At 43.8% G+C, this 27,902-nt stretch overlaps 1 protein-coding gene across 1 annotated transcript in view; it reads right to left on the reverse strand.

Moving 5' to 3' along the window:
• The window catches only part of LOC124794885 (putative glycerol kinase 5), a 405,885-nt gene that overhangs the window by 364,377 nt on the left and 13,606 nt on the right, over nt 1-27,902 (reverse strand). Inside the window, exon 2 of the mRNA XM_047258580.1 lies at nt 27,194-27,287. Coding sequence (XP_047114536.1) covers nt 27,194-27,287 — 94 coding nt within the window. The remainder of the gene's footprint in view (nt 1-27,193; nt 27,288-27,902) is intronic.

Raw genomic sequence — 27,902 nt, forward strand, 5'->3', positions numbered from 1 at the left:
ACAACAGATACACATAACGCAGACTTGAGTCATCAGTAATATAGTATCCTCCACTATTTACAAGTCTACCAACGATGGGGTATCTTTTCGATTCCGCGATTGTAGAAATCACATGGTTTTGAGACGAAGAACTCGTCAAGCCATATTCGGAGCGCATTTTCATCCGGAAAGGAAGTTCCTTGAAGATTGTTCGATAGAGAGCGGAAAAACTGAAAACCTGAGGGTGCAAGGTGAATGCGGAATGACTTCCCAACCCAACTCCTGTATAGTGTTTTTTGTCAGTCTAGAGAAGTTTGGGTGGGCGTTAGCGTGGAGTAGCATCAATTCACGCAGTCTTTCTGGTCGCTGTTCTTGGAGTGCGTCTGCAAGACGTCACAGTTTGTGACAAAATAATGTCAGCAGTATTGCTTACATCTCGGAGATGCAATTCGTCGTACACCACAACGTCTCTGTTCCACCACATGCATAACATTATCCTTTGTGGATGCGCGCAGGTTTTAGTACAGGAGGTTGCTACTTCCGTTTGGGTTCAACCATTCCTTTCTTTTCCCTAGGTTAGCATAAAGACACCATTTCTCGTCACCAGTAACGATCCGGGACAGGAAAGTCACCAGTAACGATCCGGGACAGGAAAGGCCGGTATGGTTCACGAGCCAATTGATGACTAGCAAGCAGAGATGCATATGTGGCCATCCGCTGATTTTGGCTTAGAGCATGCGATTTTTGAACATTACTCATTGTACACAAATGTCGCACGATGGTGGAATGATTACAGTTCATCAGATTTATCAGTTCCCGAGTACACTGACGTGCATCACTGTGGATTAATGCGTTATAGCAATCTTCATCAAACCCCAAAGGTCTTCCTGAACGTAAAGAGTCACTACCGACAAAATCATCTTCCTTAAAATGAGAAAACCATTTTCTTGCCGTGCTTTGTCCAGGACATTATCCCCGGGTCAAATGCTTTTGGCTGCCTCCGATGCTGTCACCCCTTTACTGAACTCAAACAGAAGAAAAAAATGGCTCTGAGCACTATGGGACTTAACTTCTGAGGTCATCAGTCCCCTAGAACTTAGAATTACGTAAACCTAACTAACCTAAGGACATCACACACATCCATGCCCCAGGCAGGATTCGAACCTGCGACCGTAGCGGTCGCGCGGTTCCAGACTGTAGCGCCTAGAACCGCTCGGCCGGCTCAAACAGAAGAATATGTTGGAAACGTTCAGATTTCTCCACTTGGTACTCCATTTCTTAGTGTCCACAGCTCCACACACTATCTCTAAATAACAAAATGACAATACAAAAATGCAACCAGCAACAGTAAACTACAAATAGAAAATGAAAATCGATAAATAAAGCCATAGCGAACGGAATAACAACATGCAAAATAGAAACGATACGAACTTACACAATAATCTAATAAAACTTGCACTCTGTTTCAAAACGTGAGGAAGGTGGTACAATATCGATGGTAGCGTTGAATTCCAATATCGAGTAACGAAAATATGGTACGAGATTTTTATAGTTGTATCCAATCCTGACCGTGGGGGCGGGAAATTCTTATAAGCTGGTATTTTGTTTATGAAGTCTTGGAGGTGATGGAGTAAAAGATGTAAGAGGAATATAGCTTTGGAAGAGAAGCGTCGTCGTCGGTATTTAATGACAGCACAGGGTGTACTGAAGTGAGTTGTTTTTGTGGTGAACGAAAAAAAAGTAATGGTTGCTCAATAGAAATTACTGAAATATCGGCACGTTTTGAGATATTGCACTGATAAGAATTTAGTAGTGGGGATGCACTGTGTGTGTGATGGATGGCGTCAGAATATGAAAGAGTAGACAGTTCCTAAAAAGTACATCGATTTCTCGACAGACAGAAATTTAGTGACGGAACGAACAAAGAAATTATTTCACATGCCGCAACACAAGATATTCCTATGATACAAAGGGCGTTCAAAAAGTTTTGCACAGTCGCCTCTAATTTTTTTTTTATTTTTTGCTACATTGCGTAGGCTCAGTGCATAGATAAATGTTCCAAATGTGTTCACAAAAATTTCATTCTCCTCCTGGAAAAAATCCGATAAAAATGTGTACGTGTGAGCGTTTGCAGAAAGAGATGATCATAAGAACCACAAATTAACCGATGTATAGAGAAAAGAAATTTTAAAGTTATTCCGTTCGTGAATCGAGACATAAGTTTTCTATCTGTGATTCGGCTACACGAGAAAAATGGAAGCTTCTAGGTAATTAATATGAGGGATTCTTTTTATTAGAGCATTTTCTTTTATGAAAAGTGGTTAATTTCAAGTAGGAATGAGACAGCGTTGTAGTTAATGATAATTTGTACATCAATGATAGGAATGTGGTAAGTTCTGTTGCGTGAAAGTGATGGACGGATGAGTCGACGATTGCAGAGAACTAGAAGGGCGAAGAACTTTCACGACTGGTGAAAAGTGCACGTTTTGATAACAGAATGTGGACTAATAAACAGTTCGAGTGAGCTAAGGTGCAAAGGCCATTGTGCATGAAAAAGATATTTTTTATACGCGGTAAACAGTGAAAGGACTGTGATACCCATGTCGCTTGTGTTTATAGACGAGAGTGAATAATTACGTTTCTCTATTTGAATTACTTTACTTTTTTTATTACGTTTAAAACTTTGCTGCCGATGTTTTTCTCGAAGTTCGAGGCTTTATTGTGAAAAACCTACAAAAATTAACGATTCAAAGTATTGGTCACAACTGGCCACTTCCGTACTTTCTCCCATATTTCGGGCAGCATACGAATCCCGTGGTGGAAGAACTGGACATCTTTTGAAGAGATACAAAGTCGATCCAATTTTGCACTTTTCATGTGATCGGAAGTGCTGGTCAGCCAGGCCGCGCGCCATTGATCAAAAAAAGTGATAGTCGGATGGAGCAACGTCTGAAGAATTCCGCGGGTGGGGTAGGACTTCGCATTTCAACGTTTCCCAGTATGTTTTGACGGGTTTTGCGACATGCGGTCGAGCAATATCAAGCTGTAAAATCATCTTTTCATGTCTGTCGGTGTATTGTCACCGTTTGTCTTTCAGTGCTCGGCTCAAACGCAGCAACTGCTTTCGATAACTATCTCCTGTGATTTCTTCCGTCGGTTTCAGTAGCTTCGAAAACTTTCTTTCTTCCACCGCCATGTCGGTCTTCGACGTCAAAATCACCGTTCTTAACGCGTTGAAACGATTCCCCACACGTTTTTTCAATAATAGGTTCTTGATCATAGGTCTTCCCAGGCATGTGATGAGCGTCAGGCGCAGATTTCTTCATGTTAAGGGAGAAAATTAAAACTTCCCGCAAATGACGAGAATTGGGCTCGGAAGTTGACATATTATATCGAGAATAACTTATTATGCAATCACAAATATACTAATTTTTGATGGCGGCGGAAGTAGATCTAATATAGTATAACGATGTGTTTTCTGCTACCTCTATACTTGTCTCAAGCAAATACGTCGCCAAAATACACTAAAATATTTGTATGCAAAGTGTACGTACACTTTGGAGTACGGAAATGGTAATTATTTTTGTTTTCTTATTGCATATATTTTTATAATGTTTTTATGTACTTCTGCAGATATTTGCCGCCAATACGATCGACAGCCCTCATATATTTTTGCAGTTGAACGTAAGAGTATATGTAAAAATTTTAAAAGTTCTCAGAATGTTCAATTTCTATATCACTGTGTAGGTAAAGGTATCTTTTTTTTTAGTTGTGTAAATATAGTAACAGGTGCTCAAGATTAGCAACCTATTGATACAATGGTTATGTTAAATGCAGCCCTTGATCATAGTGACGAACAATGAGTACACGTATGCAAATGTGAGACTGCAGTTACAATAGCCGCCTGGGAACGGTGACGGCAAGCACCTGTGCTCTTTGGAGCAGCACGCCGGAGACGACCCAGGGCATTCACCCAGCCACCATTCTATGTTCGGGCAGGATTCAGGGTGGTCGTGGGCCCGAATACACACACTGTCAACCAGAGTGAAAGCAGATTTTGCAAATGTAAATGAACTTCTGTAAAGTTTGGAAGGTAGGAGACGAGGTACTGGCAGAAGTAAAGCTGTGAGGACGGTGCGTGAGTCGTGCTTGGGTAGCTCAATTGGTAGACCACTTGCCCGCGAAAGGCAAAGGTCCCGAGTTCGAGTCTCGGTCCGGCACACAGCCGAGCGGTCAGGGGCGCTGCAGTCATGCACTGTGCGGCTGGTCCCGGCGGAGGTTCGAGTCCTCCCTCGGGCATCGGTGTGTGTGTTTGTCCTTGGGATAATTTAGGTTAAGTAGTGTGTAAGCTTAGGGACTGATGACCTTAGCAATTAAGTCCCATAAGATTTCACACACATTTGAACATTTTTGAACAACCCCCCCCCCCCCCCCTCCTGCCCCTTACTCAGCCTTCTTTGAAAAGTGAACAAGGTTTAGGTAGTGCTAAGCACAAATTTCTAAAAGTGTCAAGTGGTAATCAGAGACAAAAAAATCTGGGAACCCCCTGTACCAGAACAAGAGCTGTGGATAAAACAATGGACACATCCACACGACTTCAGCTCTTCATGGGTGACATACAGTTCGCGAAGCGAGGGAATGCAGTGCACGAATAACTTTATCGTAATAGTAGGCGGTATTTTCGCTGTGAGAATTGTGGGTGGTACTAAATACAAGCCTTGGACAAAAATATGGAAAAGCCCTGACGAATGTGTGCTTGAACATAAAAGCAGATGCTAGCCAACAACAGGCTGTGCTGTAGTATTTCACCACGAACAGCATCTCTGCAATGTTCTCCATACGTTGCAAGAATCATTTGTGGTCAGAGCAATGATCTGTGTAGTTGTGAGTGCGTTATGTCTTAGTTAAGTGAAATTGAACGTGAGCACATTGTTGATGCTCGTACGATGGGTGCTTCCGTAGCCGGAGTGTTCGATGGTTCACGAGGCACCGTATCGTCGAGTTGTAGAGCATACAGGGAAAGCGGAAAAACATCGTCCGCTAAGTCAAAACGCGGACGAAGTATGCACTGCGTGATCGTGACGTATGGTCAATGAAGAGGATTATGACGAAGAATAAAAGGATGACAGCTGCAGAAGTCATTGTCGAACTGAATGTCGCACTCGCGAACCCCCTCAACACCAAGACAATGGAATTGCAGAGCGAGCTGGAATTACAAAAGCACTCATCTATGATGTAAAAGTCCGTAATAGGAAAACGTCGTGCCGAAGCCATAAAACCTGGGACATGTAGCAATGGAAGACAGTCATTTGGTCAAATGAGCGTTGTCGCACATTGTTTCCAACTTCTGGCCGAGTTTACGTCCCATGAGTGAAAAATGGAGCTGTTCTATGATGATTTTGGATTCCATTTAGCGACATTACACGGACCCAATGATTACTCTGAAAGGTCGCATTACTGCCAAGGACTGTAAGATCATTTTGGCTGATCAGGTTCCTGCCAATGTACAATGTTTGTTCACCAGTGATGTTCCACGAAGACACGGCCCCTGTTCACACAGCTCGCATCGTCCAGGACGGGTTTTGTGAGCGCGAGGATGACTTGTCGTATCTCCCCTGGCCACCACTGTCACCAGATCTCAATAGTATTGAGCCTTTGTGGTCTACTTTTGAGAGAAGCGTGCGTTATCGCTATCTATCTCCATCATCGTTACCTGAACTTGCCATTATTTTGCACGAAGAGTGGTATAACACCCACTTGAAAACCATACAGGGCCTGTATTTATCCATTTCGAGACGACTGGAAGCTGTTTTCAATGTCATCGGTTTTCCTGTACCGAATCAGGCATGGTAATGTCTTGTATTTTTGATGCTTCCATATTTTTTATCCACCCTCTGTAGTTAACAAGGGCGTTTGAAAATAATTTGATTGGGCAGAAGAAGAAGATAAACTGGTCAGTCAGAGAGAGAGAGAGAGAGAGAGAGAGAGAGAGAGAGAGAGAGAGAGAGAGAGCTCTGTGGAACGCTAAGAGACCGTCCTGGTGAGGTAGAGTCGACTTGCGGACTCCAAAGGAGACGCCTTCGAGCGAGATTCGGTAGGAGGCGTCATATGGAGACGCCCGAGTAGAATAATCGATTATGGCCTTAACGAGACTTGGCTTCTGGTCAGCACTGCCGCTAAGACAGACTTCCAGCTGAAACCGATGCCAAAGAAACACACCGCGCCACCACTGGGAGATACTGGTAGCCGACTCCAGCACGTATTGACGTCGCCAGCAGTCTGACCGTCGCCCACTACAGCACTCCCATCAAAATCGGCTTGTCAATTTAGTTTGTCTATTGGCAACTACGAACAAACCCTGGTGGCGACCCTGAGAATCTTTTTATTGTTAACTAGCTGTCCCCGTCCACGCGCTACTGTGACTCAGTCTGGTTAAATGAAAAAGAAAGAGCAGAGAAATCACCCGTGTTTAACACGTTTTGGGACCGGATATACGTCCTGATCGCATTCTGCCCCCTGTCTCTGTCGTATCCTCTCCCCCCTCTTTGACAATCTCCTGTTTGCCCCTCTCTGTCCATCACCTCCTCCCCCTCTCTACGTCCATCTTCTCCCCCCCCCCCCCCTCACCATCTCCTCCTGACCTCTCTCTCCGTCCATATCTTACTTTCCGTTTTCGTCTCCATTTTCTTGCACCCTTCCGTCCATCTCCCCATCTCCTCCCCCTCTAACTGACCACGAACGACCCTTGTTCATTGTTATTGCATATAAAGATTCTATAGTAGTATTCTAATCACAAACCAATAACCCATAAATAGAACTTAACTGTTTGCTAACAACGTTCCACTAATATCCATCCGAATATCCATTAGAGACGTGTTTAAAAATTTAAAGTAAATATTTCAAAAATAGGTATATAAAAACAGGCACATATTCGAATGCAACATTGTGTCAAAATTTCGAAGCAATCGGCGAAGAACTTTAAGACATTTGCGGTTTTGTACAAAGGAGCATTTACATTTTTACTGATTTCGCCTGTAATTACTACATATATATTTATAACTCATACTTAGCGCTCTAGTAGGCATATAAAAACGCGCGCGTATTCGAATGCAACTTCGTGTCAAAATTTCAAAGCAATTGACGATGAGCTTTCGCAGAGGAGATTTACGATTTTGTACACGCAAACATGTACGTTTTTAACAATATGCAAGTAAATGTTCCTTTTTATAAAATCGTAAATCTCCGAAAGCTCTTCACCAACTGCTCAGAAAATTTGACACAACGTCGCATTTGAATATCTTTATACACCTACTAATGCGCCATATAGTATATAAATATATGTTATATATACACTCCATTTTTATTACCCACACACATTTTCCATATGACGCTCCAGTAGGTACATAAAAACACACGCGTATTTTATTTGAATGCAACGTTGCGTCAAAATTTCAAAGCAATGGGTAAAGAACTTTCGGAGGGCTACGATTTTGCACAGACGAACATTACGTTTTTTAAAAATTTATACAGAAAGATAGAAGGGAATGTTATCATAATATTTAATTAGCAGTAATGGAAAGGGATCAACTATTTGTAGGAGAGAAATCCAATAATTAAAAACAAACTGACTTATGCCTTTCCCCCACAAAGACACCACAATAATAACATTTTAACCTAATGAGACTCTTACTAGCACTTAACATAATCCCCACCAATATTAATACACTGTCTCAAATATGAAATAGTTTTTTTTAATATCTGATGCAGAAAAGTCTTTGACTTGTTGTTTGAACCACTTCCCTACATATTTTTTGACCCCCTCGTTGTCGCTCAACTTTTTTCCACGTAATGCCTCGCTGAGTGGCCCAAACAATGAAAATGCGAGAGAGCCAAATCTGGACTGTGGGGAGGATAAGGTTCTCTTTCCCAATACATTTTATCAATGGTTCATCGTGTCAGCTGGGCAGTGTGAGCGTGTAGCAATATCACGCTTTTCTTTGGGATCCGTGGCGTTTTTCTCTCACTGCCGGCCTAAGTAGTAAGTAGTGTTTATTGTATGGTGATCTCCCAAAGACGACAGATCTTGGGCATCCCAAAAACACGATCCAATTGACTTTTCCCGCTGACGCTGAATTTCCTTCGAACAGGTGAGCTGGTGTGCTTCCATTCCATGCTTTGATTATTGGACTCTGGTTCAAAATGGTGAACCCAAGTTTCATCACATGTTAAAATAAAGTTCAGAAAAGAATATCCTTCCATTTCATGACGTTCTCTCGAGTCTGTGCCCAACTCTTCTGAGTCTTATTTCCTTGTGTTTATAACTCTTTCGGAACTCACCTTGCACTTGTTTTGCTGTACTCGAGCTTATTGCTGATAAAGTTATCAAGTGTGCTAACATTTCTGCAACTGTTTCTTGCTGTATATTTTACTGTAACACGTCGGTCTTCATGAGTGAGGTCAATGCGTGTCCCAAACGTAGTTGACACTTCAGCTGTACGGGCAGAACGTTGCTCGACGGTCACTGAGGTACGCACGACCGTTCTACCCACTTACAAAAATTTCTGCGGTTCATAAAACTTTCACCATACTGTAAAATAATTCGAAAAAATATTTTAGCCGATTATTCACTTTCAGTAAGCACTGAATATTGTTTAGGTAATGTGGAAACTTCAAGCGGGCACGTCATCCTCAAATAAAATATTGAGATTATAAACAAAACAATTTTTATCCGTCAGCAGTTCTCGGCTCATCCCGATGATTTCAGCCTAAAAGTCGTAAAATTCCCCATACAAACCGTTACATTTCCTACATCAATTTGTCTCTTTAATTGTTGAACGTCCATCATATATAAATTTATTAAGCATTTATAGCCGCAGTCCGTAACGCTTTTGTTTGAGGAAATGAATTTTTTGACAATCTAATTGCATCCTTATGGTTGGTGCCCCCATTCTCTTTATTTAGTATGCAAATGCCGCGCTCAAGTGCAAATAAAATTAAACTACTACTATTAGTAAGTCCCAAATCGATCAAAACACTCTTGTTTTACTTTTGGTAAAGTTCATCCTATAACCACTTTCGGGGTACTATTGAATTTCAATACATTCAATTGTCTTCCAAACACTTTGCGGTTCCTGGAAGAATTACAATGACACCGACAAAGCTAAAAGGTTCCATTTTCAGAATTTCCCCTTGGTTTCCTTTACTGCCCGTTCAGTGCGCAAACTGCACGATTTCAGCGATGGGTTACGACACTATATCTCTCTCCCTTCTCAACTACTGCCTCTTTACCATACCCTTCAAGTATTACCAAATGTATGTGGTTTCTGTAAAAGTTTACATAATCTTTCGCTCACTACATTTCATCCCTGCCACTTTCATAATTTCAAAGAGTATATTCCAGTCAACAATGTCAAAAGTTTTCTCTGGATATGCGAAAGCTACACACTTTGGGTTTGCCTTTCTTAAATCTTACTTCTAACAAAGGGAGGCCGCCAATTGTGAAATTCAGATTCGATTCATACTGCGCATAATAAAAGCTCATGGCCAGAGGTGTAATGTGGCAAAGCACCAAGATGCACTTCTTAGCTGTTGTCGAGAAAATCGACAGTTAAAAGAAACCGTTGCGGTGAAATATTCTCTACGATTAAAGATTTACTACAGCGTCGTGGCGCAGCGGTAATCGCTCGGGTTAGTAATCCGAAGGTCGCAGGATCGAATCTCGCACCATGCAAATATTTTTTTTAGTATTTGTTTTTTGTAATTCAAATATATATATATATATATTTCCCGGCAATCAGTTGCAACAATTATGCATACAATAAGTTGTTGAAAGTCGTTTGTCGTGGAAAAACTGGCGACTTCGAACATCATTATGTTTTCCGCAAACAAAGTTGTATTTCACAAATGTTATTAATTGTCTTCATAATGTTAACCACGTATAGTTAACGGAAGACGTAGAAACGATATTCCGAAACGAATACGTATAGCGTAAGTCAAACGTTCGAATTAGAATAGAGACCCCACGAACACAAATTCGCTGTGGCAGGTATGAAATATAAACTCCGTTACTCGCTCGTTACACTTGAAGGACAGATGTTGAATGGGCCGAAACGAGCAGCGTAGTTACCTGACAACTTTGAAAGAAGGTAGATGGGGTCCCTAGCGCAACTTATAACATCGTCGAAAATCAGTGCGGACGGGAGAGCTTTGGTACACCCTGCTAAAAAAACGGAAAAATGGAGGCGGTACAATTGGAGAGCGATCCGCCTTCACCAACATGCATAAGCAATGCATTAATATATATTTGAATTACAAAAAACTAACAATAAAAAAAATTGCATAGCGCGAGATTCGATCCGGCGACCTTCGGATTACAAACCCGAGCGCTTACCGCTGCGCCACGACCCTGTAGTAAACCTTTAATCGTAGAGAGTATTTCACCGCAACGGTTTCTTCTAACTGTCGATTTTCTCGACAACGGCTGAGAAGTGCATCTTGGTGCTTTACCACATTACATCTCTGGCCATGAGCTTTTATTATGCGCAGTATGAATCGAATCTGAATTTCACAATTGGCGGCCTCTCCTTGTAAGATAAATCGTAGGATCACTACTGCCTCGCGTAGTTCTATGTTTCTCCTGAACCCGAACTGATCTTCCCTGAGGTCAGCTTCTATCACTTTTTTCCACTCTTCTGTAAATAATTCCTGGCAGTATTTTGCAATCGTGATTTATTAAAGAGATAGTCCGTTGACAGTTACACCTACCACCACCTGCTTTCTTTGGAAATTGAAAGTCTGAGGGTATTTCGCCTATCTCACACACCAGGGCGACAGACGTCATGGGATAGCGATATGAACGTATGCAAATGGTGGGAGTATCGCGTATTCACGGCACAAAAGAACCATGCACTGAAGGGGCTGTGGTTTGTACTCAGGATATTCACGTGAAAAGGTTTCCGACGGGCTTATGATCGCACGACGGGAATTAACAGATTTTGAACGCGGAATGGTAGTTGGAGCTAGATACATGGGGTATTCCATTTCGGAAATCGAAAGGGAATTCAATATTCCGAGGTCCACACTGTCAGCGGTGTGACGAGAATACCAAATTTGAGGCATTACCTCTCACCAAGGACGACGCAATGGCTGACAGCCTTCACTTAACGACCGAGAGCAGCGGCGTTTTCGTAGAGTTGTCAGTGCCAACAGATAAGCAACACGGTGTAAAATAACCACAGAAATCAATGTAGGACATACGACGGACATATCCGATAGGACAGTGCGGCGAAATGTGGCGTTAATGGGCTACGGCAGCAGACGACCGACGCGAGGGGCTTTGCTAACAGCGAGACATCGGCTGCAGCGTCTGTCCTGTGCTTGTGGCCATATTGGTTGGACCCTTGACGACTGGAAAACCGCGACCTCGTCAGATGAGTCCTGATTTCAGTAGGTAAGAGGAGATGGTAAGGTTCGGGTGGGACGCAGACCCCACAAAGCCATGGACCCAAGTTGTCAGCAATGCACTCTGCAAGCTAGTGATCATAATGGTATGGGCTGTGTTTACATGAACTGGACAGGGATCTCTGGTCCAGCTGAACCGACCATTCGCAGTCATTAATTGACTTCATGTTGCAAATATGCCACCAGGCCACAACTGTTGCCGAGTGGTTTGAAGAACATTCTGGAGAATTTGAGCTAATGATCTGCCACACAGATCGCCGACATGAATCCCACTGAACATTTATAGGATACGATCGAGAGGTCAGTTCGTGCACAAAATCTTGCACCGACAAAATTTTCACTATTATGGACGACTATAGAGGCAGCGTGGTTCAGTATTCCTGCACAGGACTTCCAGCGACTTGTCGACTCTATGCCAAGTCAAGATGCTGCATTGCGCCAGACAAAATAAGGTCCGACACGATGTTAGGAGGTATTCCATGACTTTTGTCACTTCAGTGTATTTCTAGCACATCTGGTGGAATAGTTCGTCATAGCCGGCTCTCCCAAGGATTTCAGTAATTTCGAGGGAATTTCGTCAACTCCAGGGGCGCTGATGTGACTTTAAGAGCTCTTTCAAATCCTTCCCACAGTATCATATCTCCCATCTTATCTCCATTTATTTTGTCTGACCTTTTATAATGCTGCTTGAAGTTCACTTTTCTTGTATAGCTCTTCTATGCTTCTTTCTTGCTAAGTACTGGCTTGTCATCTGAGTTCTTGTTATTTACTCACGTGCTTCTCTTTCCTCCAAATATCTCTTAATTATTCTAGAGGCAGCATCCACGTCTCTCACGGTTACGCATGCTTTTACAGCCCTGCATTTGTCCTCTAACTGCTTAGACATCTTACACTTTCTGTAATTCTGATTATGTAGACAGATGTATCCCCCTTTGCCTTTATTTGCTGCATTTTTATGTTCTCTCTTTTAATCTATTAAATTTGCTATGTCAGTTTACTTTTGTTGCGTGACAATTTAAATTATAATTAACAATGAGCTTTTGGTACGAAGTGATTTTACGTATAGTTCGAGTTCTTGCAATCGATCTTCGATTTTCGAAAATGTCACTAGGACTCTCATGAAGACTGGTAACTGAGGAAGTACTTTAATAATAACGGTTCTGGTACGACGCAGCTTATTCGTTGTCTTCAGGATGAAGGAATCAAATCCTATTGGACAAAGTTAGAACAAGTGATGGTTTGCTTCTAGCGCGGTCCCGTATCGCACAGGACGTCTTCATCTGCTGCCAGAAGCCTTCATAAATGAAGTCGCTTATATGCATTTCCGATCTCGCGCGGCTGTGTGCCGTTGTAAGGCCACCAAATTGTGCCTTTTCTTCTGAATGTAGTGCAAAAGGATAAATTGGAGTTAGTAAACAACTGCTTCTTCAACAGAAATCCGGGCAGCACTACACGTGTTACATCGTCAGTCAGACAGGTAATACGAATGACTTTATTGTCGACGATTAGGAACATTCAGAAGGGAAATGAATGGCAGCCAATATTAAAGAAATGGTACAGGAAGTAGATGAAGGTGAGATGGGAGATTTGATGCTGCGGTAACTATCTGAAAGAGGACTTAAGAGAATTACTGAGATCCTTGCGAGACACGGCTATGACGAAACTATTCCACCTGACATGCAAGATGTATGAGACAGGTTAAATAGCCTCAGATTTCAGGAAATATGTAATAATTCAAATTCCAAAGAACACAAGAATAGGTGTGAGTGCTACGGAACTAACAGTTTTGTAAGTCGTGGTTGCAAATAATGGCAGGAATTACTTACAGAATTATAGAAAACTTGGTAGAAATCGATCTCGGGGAAGATCAACTTGCGTTCCTGAGAAGTACAGGAATACGCGAGGCAGTACTGGCACTGCGAGTTATCTTAGAAGATGAGTGAAAAAAGGAAAAAAATACGTTTATGGCTGATTAATTTCCCATGGACTGCGTTCACTGCCATGGAGAATTTTTGAAGGACGTTATATTCGCCATTGACTTTACAATCAACGGCGGATACGATGTCCTTTTACAAAATACGTTTATGACATTTGTAGGGCCAGACTCTGAAGGGTTAGGGATAAAATACAAGGCGAGTCAGCTGTCCCTACCGTTGTCGTTTTATGCAGCCCGCAATGTTACAGCTGGTCTTCATAAACAACATCCGAAATTTTGATATTCTCTCGCTGGCTACGCGCAAATTATTAGTCCATTCCCCCCCCCCCCGCAAAAAAAAAAAATTCAAAGGATCTTTTTGTAGGAAATTTAATGTAGTTAAATTTTATACTGGATACATTTTCGCTAGAGGCCGTAGTTTTCCACGTATACAGGAGTAAACGTACAATAGTGACCTTCAAACGCACCTCCAGTTGCACACACTGACCCCCCGGTCAGGATTTCTACACTCCTGGAAATTGAAATAAGAACACCGTGAATTCATTGTCCCAGGAAGGGGAAACTTTATTGACACATTCCTGGGGTCAGATACATCACATGATCACACTGACAGAACCACAGGCACATAGACACAGGCAACAGAGCATCCACAATGTCGGCACTAGTACAGTGTATATCCACCTTTCGCAGCAATGCAGGCTGCTATTCTCCCATGGAGACGATCGTAGAGATGCTGGATGTAGTCCTGTGGAACGGCTTGCCATTCCATTTCCACCTGGCGCCTCAGTTGGACCAGCGTTCGTGCTGGACGTGCAGACCGCGTGAGACGACGCTTCATCCAGTCCCAAACATGCTCAATGGGGGACAGATCCGGAGATCTTGCTGGCCAGGGTAGTTGACTTACACCTTCTAGAGCACGTTGGGTGGCACGGGATACATGCGGACGTGCATTGTCCTGTTGGAACAGCAAGTTCCCTTGCCGGTCTAGGAATGGTAGAACGATGGGTTCGATGGCGGTTTGGATGTACCGTGCACTATTCAGTGTCCCCTCGACGATCACCAGTGGTGTACGGCCAGTGTAGGAGATCGCTCCCCACACCATGATGCCGGGTGTTGGCCCTGTGTGCCTCGGTCATATGCAGTCCTGATTGTGGCTCTCACCTGCACGGCGCCAAACACGCATACGACCATCATTGGCACCAAGGCAGAAGCGACTCTCATCGCTGAAGACGACACGTCTCCATTCGTCCCTCCATTCACGCCTGTCGCGACACCACTGGAGGCGGGCTGCACGATTTTGGGGCGTGAGCGGAAGACGGCCTAACGGTGTGCGGGACCGTAGCCCAGCTTCATGGAGACGGTTGCGAATGGTCCTCGCCGATAGCCCAGGAGCAACAGTGTCCCTAATTTGCTGGGAAGTGGCGGTGCGGTCCCCTACGGCACTGCGTAGGATCCTACGGTCTTGGCGTGCATCCGTGCGTCGCTGCGGTCCGGTCCCAGGTCGACGGGCACGTGCACCTTCCGCCGACCACTGGCGACAACATCGATGTACTGTGGAGACCTCACGCCCCACGTGTTGAGCAATTCGGCGGTACGTCCACCCGGCCTCCCGCATGCCCACTATACGCCCTCGCTCAAAGTCCGTCAACTGCACATACGGTTCACGTCCACGCTGTCGCGGCATGCTACCAGTGTTAAAGACTGCGATGGAGCTCCGTATGCCACGGCAAACTGGCTGACACTGACGGCGGCGGTGCACAAATGCTGCGCAGCTAGCGCCATTCGACGGCCAACACCGCGGTTCCTGGTGTGTCCGCTGTGCCGTGCGTGTGATCATTGCTTGTACAGCCCTCTCGCAGTGTCCGGAGCAAGTATGGTGGGTCTGACACACCGGTGTCAATGTGTTCTTTTTTCCATTTCCAGGAGTGTAGTATGTTATTCATGCCACTCCCTCTTACTACTGTACTCCTGTACAAGTATTTGCGACTGCACGAATTATTTCCCCACATTCGACCTCTTTTGGTCTTTATTGACTGGCCTTTTTGAGCCACCAGTGTTTAGTTGAGCATTTACAAATCGTAAAAGTAAAAGTTATTAATGTGTAAATTTTAGCTAACAGTTTTGTGAATTTCCACAACATAAAATAAACAGCTAAATCGTCGTAATCGCCAGGCCTTCTGACAACGAAACTGCTGGACCTGTAAGGATTAAGTTTGGACCGAATTGTCTACGTAATTAGTTTTAGCGTAACGTTTACAAAAGTCGTTTTTCGTTCATTACTCTATCGGGTATGTTTAAGTTAATAATGATAAAGAAATAGCGCAATAGCCCAATCAATAGACACCAAAGAAGTCGATTATGGGGAACTGTTCCTGTAGTCTGAAATTTTTGTACAGTGGTAGGGGAGTGCTACAAAGAACATGCTAGAAATCCTGACTATAAAGGATGACTATGGAGTGGAGGTGCATTTCAAAGCCACTGTTGTACGTTCTTCTTGAATAACTGGCAAACCGTGGCTTTCAGCGAAAACGTATCCCAATACAGAATTTAGCTACATTAAATTTTCTAAAAAAGGCCCTGCTCGTTCTTCCTGTAGGACTAATTCTTTGAGCGTAGCAAGAGAGCGAATGTGAAATCTCAGGCGTCGTTTTGAAGGCCAGCTATAATATTGCTGATTGTATAAAACGACAGCGGTAGGAGCAACCGAATCACCTCGTATATGGAGCGAAAATTTACCTACAACTTGTACAAAAACCATGCTGCAGTTTTAAAAGATGAGGGGCATAAATGGGAAGCAGTTGTTGACAAGGGAGTCATTCAATTTGTACACTGAGCAAACTGTAAAAGAAACCAAGGAAAGATTTGGAAAGGGAATCAAAATTCTGGGAGAGGAAATAAAAACTTTGAGGTTTGACAACGACATTATAATTCTGTCAGAGACGGTAAAAGACTGGGAAGCGCAGTCCTAACAAATGGATTGTGTCTTGAAAAGAGGTTGTAAGATGAATGTTAACAGAAGTACAACAAGGGTAATGGAACGTAGTCGAATTAAGTTATGCTATGCTGATGGAAACTTTATAAAATGAGGCACTAAAGTAGTAAATAGGTGTTGCTGATTGAGCAGCTAAATAACGCGATGGTTGGGGTAGAGAGGATATTGTATACAGACTGGCAATAGCAAGGAAAGTTTCTGAGATTTGGTGGCATCGAATAAAGGAAGTCTTTAGTAATTAAAACTTTCGGGCTAAGAGGCCGTGGTCCAATAGCAGAAATACTTCTCCCTGACGTTTCGTTGCCAGCTGCGGGCAACATCATCTGAGGTGAGTCTACGACTGGCTGCTAGCCGCGCACACTGGGACATTTAAGGAGGGAGATGTCCTCGACTGTGAACGAAGTTCTAGCGCGCGAGGCGCTTCTCCTTCTGACATGGTGGTTTGGGGAGAGAAATTCTTGGCTTTATGGTACTGCTTGACTTTGTGCTTTTTTTATATATATAAATCAAAGAAAGATTAAAGGATAGTGAGAGGGACAGTGAGAGAAGTAGAAAGCGAACGGCCTAAACGGCTGGCCGGTGGTTTCAGCAAGTCTCCGCTACGTCTGGTGATGGCCTCGCATGATCGTCACTGAACTTGGCCCTGTTATTTCCCTAATGTATAACATTCCCTGTAGTTGTGGGAAGGTTTACATTGGAACCACAAAAAGAAGTATCAATACTCGCCTAACTGAACATAAAAGGAACTGTCGACTGGGACACACGGACAAATCGGCTGTAGCGGAACATGTTTTTGAAACGGGTAACCATGAAATAAAATTTAGTGAGACGAGCGTGCTAGCTAAGACATCGCATTATTATGCACGTATGTATAGAGAGGCTGTAGAGATTTTTTAACACCACAATAATTTTAACAGGAAAGAAGAAGGCTTGAAGTTAGATAAGATATGACGATCGACTCTGTACCAAAGATGTGATAATCGATTACCTTCGATCGAGAGTAATGACGCCAGCCAGAGATAGTTTTACTGTTGACAACACGTGACGAAAGGTGGCGCCCTCTACACGCTCTATATAAACAGGACCTCCACGGCCTAGCAGCCAGTCGTAGACTCACCTCAGATGATGTTGCCCGCAGCTGGCAACGAAACATCAGGGAGAAGTATTTCTACTATTGGACCACGGCCTCTTAGCCCGGAAGTTTTAATTACTTAAGACGCCTGCCGTGAAAGCCTACACGCTATGAAACGAAGTCTTTTCTGAAGATAAGAGGGTTGCCCAGAGCGTAAGCTCCAAACGGTCGCGAAATGGAAAACACTGTGAAAACCAAAAGGTTTTTTATTTGCAACTGTCAGCTACATCTTCCCACTACTTCTCAACACAGTCGCCATTCTTATTCAGACATTTGTCATAGCTGTGTTTCAACTAACCAACACCCTCGTCACTGAAGGAAACCGCCTGTGCTTTCTGCCAGTTCTCTAAGCTGGTCTGTGGCTCGTTCTCTCTGCCAACGGCTGATGTGAGGGGGCCGAACCGCACAATGACCCTGGGTTCGGTGTAGGGCAGCGGTGGGGTGAGTGGACTGCTGTAGCCTGTTGTGGGGTTGTGTACTACTGAGGGCTACGCCGCTGACGAAGCCCCTCCGTCGTTTCTAGGTCTCTAGATCGATACAATACAATGCCTACGACGGTTGCAGCGCGTATTTAAAACAAACCTGCATCCTGTATTTATGCGACTGACACGAAATTTGAATAGATGTTGCATTTCAGATGTAGAAACAAGCATACCAACTTTCGTTTATCTCGCACAAATCCTCCTTGGTGCTGAGATTTTCTTTTCGTCTGTTTTATACTTTACAAAATATTTTGTAAGGAATAAGATCCATAACGATATTGGCACTTGATGCCGGATGGTAGACACGATGGGCAGTTTTAATTTGGGCTGATTCCATTACAAATACCTAACTGAAAATATTTCCATAACTACCAAAGATAGCGCTCTGACGTCTATCATGAGACACCTGATAAACGGCTTCTGCAAGTCAGTCATTAGCTGTTTGCCTGTTTCTGATACGCAGGATGGTCAAAACTAAACTGGCCCGGAAACTGGGCACCAAATTGCAATCTTGTGCAAAGACTGTTCAAGGTACTGACGCATGACGTCATGTGTTCTTTGAGTTCACATAACACGATATAATAAACCAACTCTCTTCGGAAAAAAGAAATTGGTGTTTTATTTCCCGTCGACAGCCAAGTCATTAGAGAAGGGGCACAAATCCGGATATAATAAAGATGGGGAATTAAATCTGTAGTGCCATTTGAAAGGAACTATCCCGAAATTCACCTTAAGTGATTTAGGGAAATTACGGAAAACGTAAATGTGGATGGCTGAATGTGGATTTGAATGTATGTGATCTGGTTTTTTTTTTTTTTTTTTTTTTTTTTTTTTTTTTTTTTTTTTTTTTGCAGATGTCCTATCATCTTGTCCCTTCTCCTTATCAGTGTTTTCCACATATTCCTTTCCTCTCCGATTCTGCGTAGAACCTCCTCATTCCTTACCTTATCAGTCCACCTAATTTTAAAAAATGGTTCAAATGGCTCTGAGCACTATGGGACTTAACATCTATGGTCATCAGTCCCTAGAACTTAGAACTACTTAAACCTAACTAACCTAAGGACAGCACACAACACCCAGTCATCACGAGGCACAGAAAATCCCTGACCCCGCCGGGAATCGAACCCGGGAACCCGGGCGTGGGAAGCGAGAACGCTACCGCACGACCACGAGATGCGGACCCTAATTTTCAACATTCGTCTATAGCACCACATCTCAAATGCTCCGATTCTCTTCTCTTCCGGTTTTCTCACAGTCCATGTTTCACTACCATACAATGCTGTACTCCAGACGTACATCCTCAGAAATTTCTTCCTCAAATTAAGGCCGGTATTTGATATTAGTAGACTTCTCTTGGCCAGAAATGCCTTTTTTGCCATAGCGAGTCTGCTTTTGATGTCCTCCTTGCTCCGTCCGTCATTGGTTATTTTACTGCCTAGATAGCATAATTCCTTAACTTCATTGACTTCGTGACCATCAATCCTGATGTTAAGTTTCTCGCTGTTCTCATTTCTACTACTTCTCATTACCTTCGTCTTTCTCCGATTTACTCTCAAACCATACTGTGCATTCATTAGACTGTTCATTCCGTTCAGCAGATCATTTAATTCTTCTTCACTTTCACTCAGGATAGCAATGTCATCAGCGAATCGTATCATTGATATCCTTTCACCTTGTATTTTAATTCCACTCCTGAACCTTTCTTTTATTTCCATCATTGCTTCCTCGATGTACAGATTGAAAAGTAGGGGCGAAAGGCCACAGCCTTGTCTTACACCCTTCTTAATACGAGCATTTCGTTCTTGATCGTCCACTCTTATTATTCCCTGCTGCTTGTTGTACATATTGTATATGACCCGTCTCTCCCTATACCTTACCCCTACTTTTTTCAGAATCTCGAACAGCTTGCACCATTTTATATTGTCGAACGCTTTTTCCAGGTCGACAAATCCTATGAAAGTGTCTTGATTTTTCTTTAGCCTTGCTTCCATTATTAGCCGCAGCGTCAGAATTGCTCTCTCGTCCCTTTACTTTTCCTAAAGCCAAACTGATCGTCACCTAGCGCATACCCAATTTTCTTTTCCATTCTTCTGTATATTATTCTTGTAAGCAGCTTCGATGCATGAGCTGTTAAACTGATTGTGCGATAATTCTCGCACTTGTCAGCTCTTGCCGTTTTCGGAATTGTGTGGATGACGCTTTTCCGAAAGTCAGATGGTATATCGCCAGACTCATATATTCTACACACCAACGTGAATAGTCGTTTTGTTGCCACTTCCCCCAATGATTTTAGAAATTCTGATAGAATGTTATCTATCCCTTTTGCCTTATTTGACCGTAAGTCCTCCAAAGCTCTTTTAAATTCCGATTCTAATACTGGATCCCCTATCTCTTCTAAATCGACTCCTGTTTCTCCTTCTATCACACCAGACAAATCTTCACCCTCATAGAGTCTTTCAATGTATTCTTTCCACCTATCTGCTCTCTGCTCTGCATTTAACAGTGGAATTCCCGTTGCGCTCTTAACGTTACCACCGTTGCTTTTAATGTCACCAAAGGATGTTTTTACTTTCCTGTATGCTGAGTCTGTCCTTCCGACAATCATATCTGTTAGTGGACATTAATAATCCACATTTCGCCTTTGTGACGGCTTGAAGTCTGCTGGGGACAATTTCAGTGAGGTGTTTGAATATTATAATTCATCAGAAAGGCGTGTCATTGAGTTCAGGTCGGGACTCTCGTCAGCCCGACCATTGCAGGAATCTTACTGTCCACAAACCACTGACGCACAAATGCTGCTTTGTGACAGGATGCACTGCTTTGCTGTTACAATCATCGTCTCAGAGCTCTTCCTCTACCATAAGCTTTACACAATGCTGTACATCGTTCTTTTTAGTGCAATAAGGAAACCACATCCTAACCGCGAAAGGGATCCGTATACCGTAACACCACTTCCTCTGTACCTTACTGTTGGTACTACACATGATGGCAGTTAACTACACTGGAGCGCCAAAGAATGCATATTCAAATACAGAGATATGTAAACAAGCAAAATACGGCACTGCAGTCGGCAACGCCTACATAAGACTAAAAGTGTCTGGTGCAGTTAGATCGTTTACTGCTGCTACAATGGCAGGTTATCTACATTTAAGTGAGTTTGAACGTGGCGTTATAGTCGGCGCACAAGCGATGGGACACAGCATCTCCGAGATAGCGACGAAGTGGGAATTTTCCCGCACGACCATTTCACGAGTGTACTGTGAATATCAGGAATACGGTAAAACATCAAATCTCTGACATCGCTGCGGCCGGAAAAAGATCCTGCAAGAACGGGACCAACGACGACTAAAGAGAATTCAACGAGACAGAAGTGCAACCTCTCCGCAAACTGCTGTAGATTTCAGTGCTGGGCCATCAACAAGTGTCAGCGTGCGAACCATTCGACGAAACATCATCGATATGGGCTTTCGGAGCCGAAGGCCCACTCGTGTACACTTGATGACTGCACGACACAAAGCTTTACGCTTCGCCCGGGCTCGTCAGCGTCGACATCGGACTGTTGATGACTGAAGACAGTTTGCCTAGTCGGACGCGTCTAGTTTCAAACTGTATCGAGCGTATGGACGTGTACGGGTATGGAGACAACCTTATGAATCGATGGACCCTGTATTTTAGCAGGAGATTTTTCAAGCTAGTTGAGGCTCTGTAATAGTGTGGGGCGTATGCAGTTTGAGTGATATGGGACCCCTGATACGTCTAGATACGACTCTGACAGGTGACATGTACGTAAGCATCCTGTCTGATTATCTGCATCCATTCATTTCCATTGTGCATTTCGATGGACTTGGACAATTTCAGCAGGACAATGCGACAAATACACATGTCCAAAATTGCTACAGAGTGGCTCCAGGAACATTCTTCTGAGTTGAAACACTTCCCCTGGCCACCAAATGGCTCAGACATGAACATTGAGCATATCTGGGATGCTTTGCAACGTGCTGTTCAGAGGAGATCTCCATCCCCCCCCCCCCCCCGTACTCTTACGGATTTATGGACAGCCCTGCAGTATTCATGTCAGTTCCCTCCAGCGTCACACATTAGTCGAGTCCACGCCACGTCGTGCTGCAGAACTTTTGCATGCTCGCGGGAGTACTACACGATATTAGGCAGGTGTACTAGTTTCTCTGGCTCCTCAGTGTATATCCGCGCATTCGCCAAACCCAAGCCCTTTCCATCGGATTCCCCAGGCTGTAACGTGATTCATCCACTGTGCAGTGGAGTCGCTCTTAACACCGCCTATAGCGTCGCTTAACACTGACTACAAGAATGTGTGGTTTATGATGAGCTCCTCGAACATCGTACCCCACTATTTTTTACTCCCTACTCACAGTTTTTGTGTCAGATGGACTTTTGTCTGTACTCTGTAGCTCACGAGTAATTACTTCCGCTGATTTCATGCGATTTTTGCAGCTCCCTCCACGAAACATGACGAACACTGTCCGTCAGTAAAGGAGGTCTGCCTGATCTCGGTTGGCCTATGGTTGTTCCTTCGCGTTTCCAACTCACTATCGAATCACCAGCAGTCGGCTTGAGCAGCTTGAAAGGGGTTGAACTATCCCTGATGGGTCTGTTGCACAAGTGACATCCAAGGACTCGATCGCATTCAAGGTCACTGAGCTCTACTGACCAACCCGTTCTATTGTTACCGCTTCGCCAATGACAAAACCATACTCCCCGGTTCCTTTTATACTAACGGATCCGCCTCTTGGGGGCATCTAGTGGTGAATTCCGTAATACATAGGGGTTTCTGGATACTTTTGATCAGATAATGGCCGGCCGCTGTGGCCGAGCGGTTCTAGGCACTTTAGTCCGGAACCGTGCGACTGCTACGGTCGCAGGTTCGAATCCTGCCTCGGGCATGGATGTGTGTGATGTCCTTAGGTTAGTTAGGTTTACGTAGTTCTAAGTTCTAAGGGACTGATGACCTCAGATGTGAAGGCCCATAGTGCTCAGAGCCATCTGAACCATTTGATCTGTTAATATATTACCACTGAGCCAACTTCCTCGTTCGTTTCTGAAGACATCCAGAACAGGAGGTCTAGACAACTGACAGTACTAAAAAACTAGTACAACCACGTAAAAAGGGTGCCACCTGAGCGCCTGCCTTGGCAAGCACTACGTTTCAACCAAACTAGAAAACGGGATATGGGACGTTCAATGAAGAGACAGAAACAGCAATTTTGTTAAATTCTTTAGGTTCAGAACGGACCAACATCCATTCCTTGATATGGAAGAAGAAGAAGATATCCAGATGTTCCATTATCACGGTGTTCAGAAACCATCGCTGAAGTGGCAAGCAAGGGTTGGACTGATAGCTTGACACTGAGGTGACAAAAGTCATAGGATATCTCCCAATATTGTATCGGACCTCCTTTTGCCTGGCGTGGTGCAGCAACTCGACGTGGCACAGAATCAACAAGTCGTTGAAAGTCCTGTAGCTGTCCATAATTGTAAAAGTGTTGCTGGTGCAATATTTTGAACACGAACTGGCCTCTCGATCGTGGCCAATAAATGTTCGACGGGATTCATGTCGGGTGATCTGGGTGGTCAAATGATTTGCTTGAATGGTCCAGAATGTTCTTCAAAACAGTCACGAAGAATTGTGGTCCAGTGACATGACACATTGTCACCCACAAAGATTCAATCATTGTTTGGGAATAGCTGAAAATGGTCTCTAAGTAGCTGAACATCCAGAGGACCCATTCCATTCCATGAAAACAGCCCACACCATCATGGTTCCACCACCAACTCGCACAGTACCATGTTGACAACGTGGGTCCATGGCTTCGTGGGGTCTGCGCTACAATCTAACCCCATCATCAGCTCTTATCATCTGAGATCGCAACTCATCTGACCAGGCCAAGATTTTCCACTCGTCGAAGGTCGAACCGCTACGATCACGATTCCTGGACGGCTGCTGCAGACGATGTCATGCTGTTAGCAAAGGCACTTGTGTCTGTCGTCTGCTGCCACATCTCATTAACGCCAAATTTCGTCGCAATCTGCTTACAGATACTTTGGTCGTGCGTCCCACATTGATTTCTACGGTTATTTCGCGCAGTGTTGCTTGTCTGTTAGCACTGACAACTCTTCGTAAATGTCGCTGTTCTCGGTCGTTAAGTGAAGTCCGTCAGCCACTGCATTGTCCGTGATGAGAAGTAACGTCTGAAACTTGGTATTCTCGGCACACTCTTGCCACTGTCGACGCCGGAACTTGAATTCCCTAACGATTTCCGAAATGGACTGTCCTATACATCTAGTTGCAACTACCAATCCGCGTTCTAAGTGTGTTAATTCCCGTCGAGCAGCCATGAACACGTTGGAAACCTTTTCACATGAATCACCTGAGCACAGATGACAACTATATGCGAATCGCTATCCCATGACTTTTATTACCTCAGTGTACCTCATCCACAGCATAAAATTTGAAACGATAAAGGTGCAGGTCCTATTTGATAATATTCTCACATGACAATCTTCACCACTGATTACTGCCTAACGAGAGATCGAATGCCACCAGGTGGTGCTGCGGGCACCAGATTCAGTGACGAAAGTATATAAATGGAGCAGAGACGAATGGGGAATCATTCTAGCGACGATACGAGACGCGAAAGAGAATCCACTGACACAAACGACTTTGATGAAGGGCAGATTATTATAGCCCGGGGCCTGGGAACAAAGCACCTTTGAAACGGCGAGGCTGGTCAGCTGTTCGCGTACTGCCGTCGTGAGTATCTACGGAAAGAAACTGAACGACGTTGGAACTACGAGTACGCGACAAGTGTTGCATGTCCATGCCTTATCACGGAACGTAAAGGACGGAGGATTGCCCGCTCTATAAAGTAGAATAGGCGGCGATCTGTGGCAGATCTTACGACACAGTACAGTGCTGGTGCAGTGTTCCGGAGCACACGGTTTACTGCAAATAGCTGAATATTGTGCTCCGCGGTAAATAAACCCAACGTGTTTCAGTATTGACCCAATGACATCGCCAATTACGAGGGTCGGTCAAAAAGTAATGCCTCCCATTTTTTTTCTACTTAAAGAAATTAAGTTTAGTGAAAAATTTGAATTTGGCGCCATTCCTCAAACCTTCTTCTGCAATCCACTGCAGTAGTAACTTTCTGTGTCAACAGGTGGCAGCACAGCAGAAGTTTGTAAGATGGCCGACATCGATGTTCGTTTGAGACAGCGTTGTGTGATTGAATTCTTGAATGCAGAAGGTGAAACGCCCATACGCATTCATGAAAGACTGAAGAAGGTGTATGGTGTTGTGACAGTGGATGTCAGCACTGTTAGACGATGGGTTCGTCGTTGTAAGGAAGCTGAAGGGCAAACACCGTTGACTGACGAAAAGCGGAGCGGCAGGACGGTGAGTGCAGTGACTCCACACAACATTCAGCAAGTTGATGACATCATTCGTGGTGACCGTCGGGTGACTGCAGATGAAGTGTGTCGCATTATTTCTCTTAGTAAAGGCAGTGTGATCACGATTATTAAACAATTGGGGTACTCAAAAGTTTGTGCACGGTGGGTTCCAAGAATGTTAACCGATCAGAATAAAGAGGCAAGGAAAACAATAGCCTCCCAACACTTGCAGCGCTTCCGTTTGGAGGGAGATGAGTTTCTGAAAAAAATTGTGACCGGGGACGAAACATGGGTGCATTTTTTTGAACCCGAATCAAAGAGGCAGTCAATGGAGTGGCGTCACACAAGCTCGCCGAGGAAGAAAAAATTCAAAACTGTGCGATCGGCAGGGAAAGTTATGGCAACAGTTTTCTGGGATACAGAGGGTGTGATTCTGGTTGATTTTTGGGAGCAGGGATGCACAATAAATTCTGTTCAATACCTCACAACCCTCAACAAACTTAAAGCACGTCTTCAGCGAGTTCGCCCAACAAAATCAATGGCAGATGTTCTTCTTTTGCATGACAATGCAAGACCACACACCAGTCGTCACACCTCTGACGAGATTGTCAAAATTGGATGGGAAGTTTTGCCTCATCCCCCATACAGCCCTGACCTGGCACCATCAGACTTCCATCTGTTCGGGCCACTAAAAGAAGCTCATCGTGGGATTCATTTTGAAGATGAGGAGGCCGTCAAAACATCCGTGCGTCAATGGCTTAGGAAGCAGAGCTGTGATTTTTACCGTGCTGGGATACATGCCCTTGTTCAAAGATGGACCAAAACTGTAGAGATGGGCGGAGATTACATTGAAAAATGACAAAATGATCCTCAATGTTGTGGTTTTCAACCTATGTAATTGCATTTAAATTTCCTGACAATTAAACGTAGAAAAAAAAATAGGAGGCATTACTTTTTGACTGACCCTCGTAAGTTCGGAGTGGGCAAGGCGTCATAGCGATTGGATCGTGCATGAATGGAAAAGTGTCGCCTGGTCGGATGAGTCGCGTTTCGTGTCACACAGCGTCAATGGTGAAAATACTTTTCTCGCCGTATTTATTTTGGTCCCCCTTGATCTCTTCTTCAAATGGTTCAGATGGCTCTGAGCACTATGGGACTTAACATCTGAGGCCATCAGTCCCCTAGAACTTAGAACTACTTAAACCTACTAACCTAAGGACATCATAAACATCCATTCCCGAGACAGGATTCGAACCTGCGACCGTAGCGGTCACGCGGTTCCAGACTGAAGCGCCTAGAATCGCTCGGCCGGCTGATCTCTTCTCCCTAGCAGTTTTGAGAGGTAATCATTCACTTCTCATTGTCCAAATCTGTTCAGTGAACTTTGCTATGTTGTCCCTTTTTTTCTCATCCTCTTTAGGTTGTGCTCCTCAGTTTTATAAAAGGCATTTTCATGCATAGCACCACAAAGCTGCTAAAATCTTTGTTACGGACAATTTATGTCACCATCTGATGAACTTGAGAACAAAATTTTGTAAACCACAAGTCCATTATTTTTTTAAAAAATGTACATATCTAGTTTCTGCTGTGGAAGCAACTGAATTGTAGGAAACTATGCAATTAGTTCTGGAAGGAGGAAGACAGTGACATCAAAGACAAGCGTTGTAAAAAAAAAGTTGGCGCTTAGGTAAATATTTCTCCGGCTGACGGCAGCATCCAGTGAAGCGTCAACGAAAAATCAACTATACTATTTCTGAAGATAGCAGAGTATTTTATAGCCTGACCTGTTAGAGCACCCTTGAGGACGCCAAGAACTGCATCCCACAGCGTTTCGGGGTCGATTTCCACGTAGCCTGGCTCTGGATACAGTAGCTCCACCTGACCACAGAAAAAAAAAAAAAATCCAGAATTGGTAGCGGCTAAATCGATACCATATCATACACGTCAGGACCATGCTATGTCTGCTTATCTCTGTAGCTTTATTCCAAACAAAAGCTTTTTGTGTTTCTGGTACCACTTCCCGAGTCTCTAGAATCAATTTTATTTTCTCTCTATCGAGACAACTCAGGACACATTCAGTGTTATGAATAATTGTCTGTGCTTCAGAAAGTAGAAGAGGCACTGGCAGTTTGAAGCTTTGAGACGAATGGTGAGTTTTCAGCGTAGTTGTTAGGAGCATTGTCCACCGAAGACGAGGCCCAGGTTCGACTGCTATTAATACATCTACCTTTATAATCCGCAAACCACTACATGGTGAGCGGTGGACGGTACTTCGTGTACCATACACTTTCCCTTTCCCGATCAGCCGCAAATGGTGCCCAGGAATAAAGCTGGTATTCGTTAAGTCTCAGTGCGAACTTCAGTATTACTAATATTACCAACATGATCTTTTCGCGAGATATATACACACATACTAATTTGTAGCCCTCTGCTTCGCTCGTGTAGACTGTACGGTCTGCACAGTTTTTTTTTTTTATTTTCCTTTAATCGAAT

The sequence above is a fragment of the Schistocerca piceifrons genome, chromosome 4 (genome assembly GCF_021461385.2).
Source record: "Schistocerca piceifrons isolate TAMUIC-IGC-003096 chromosome 4, iqSchPice1.1, whole genome shotgun sequence".
Taxonomy (NCBI): domain Eukaryota; kingdom Metazoa; phylum Arthropoda; class Insecta; order Orthoptera; family Acrididae; genus Schistocerca; species Schistocerca piceifrons.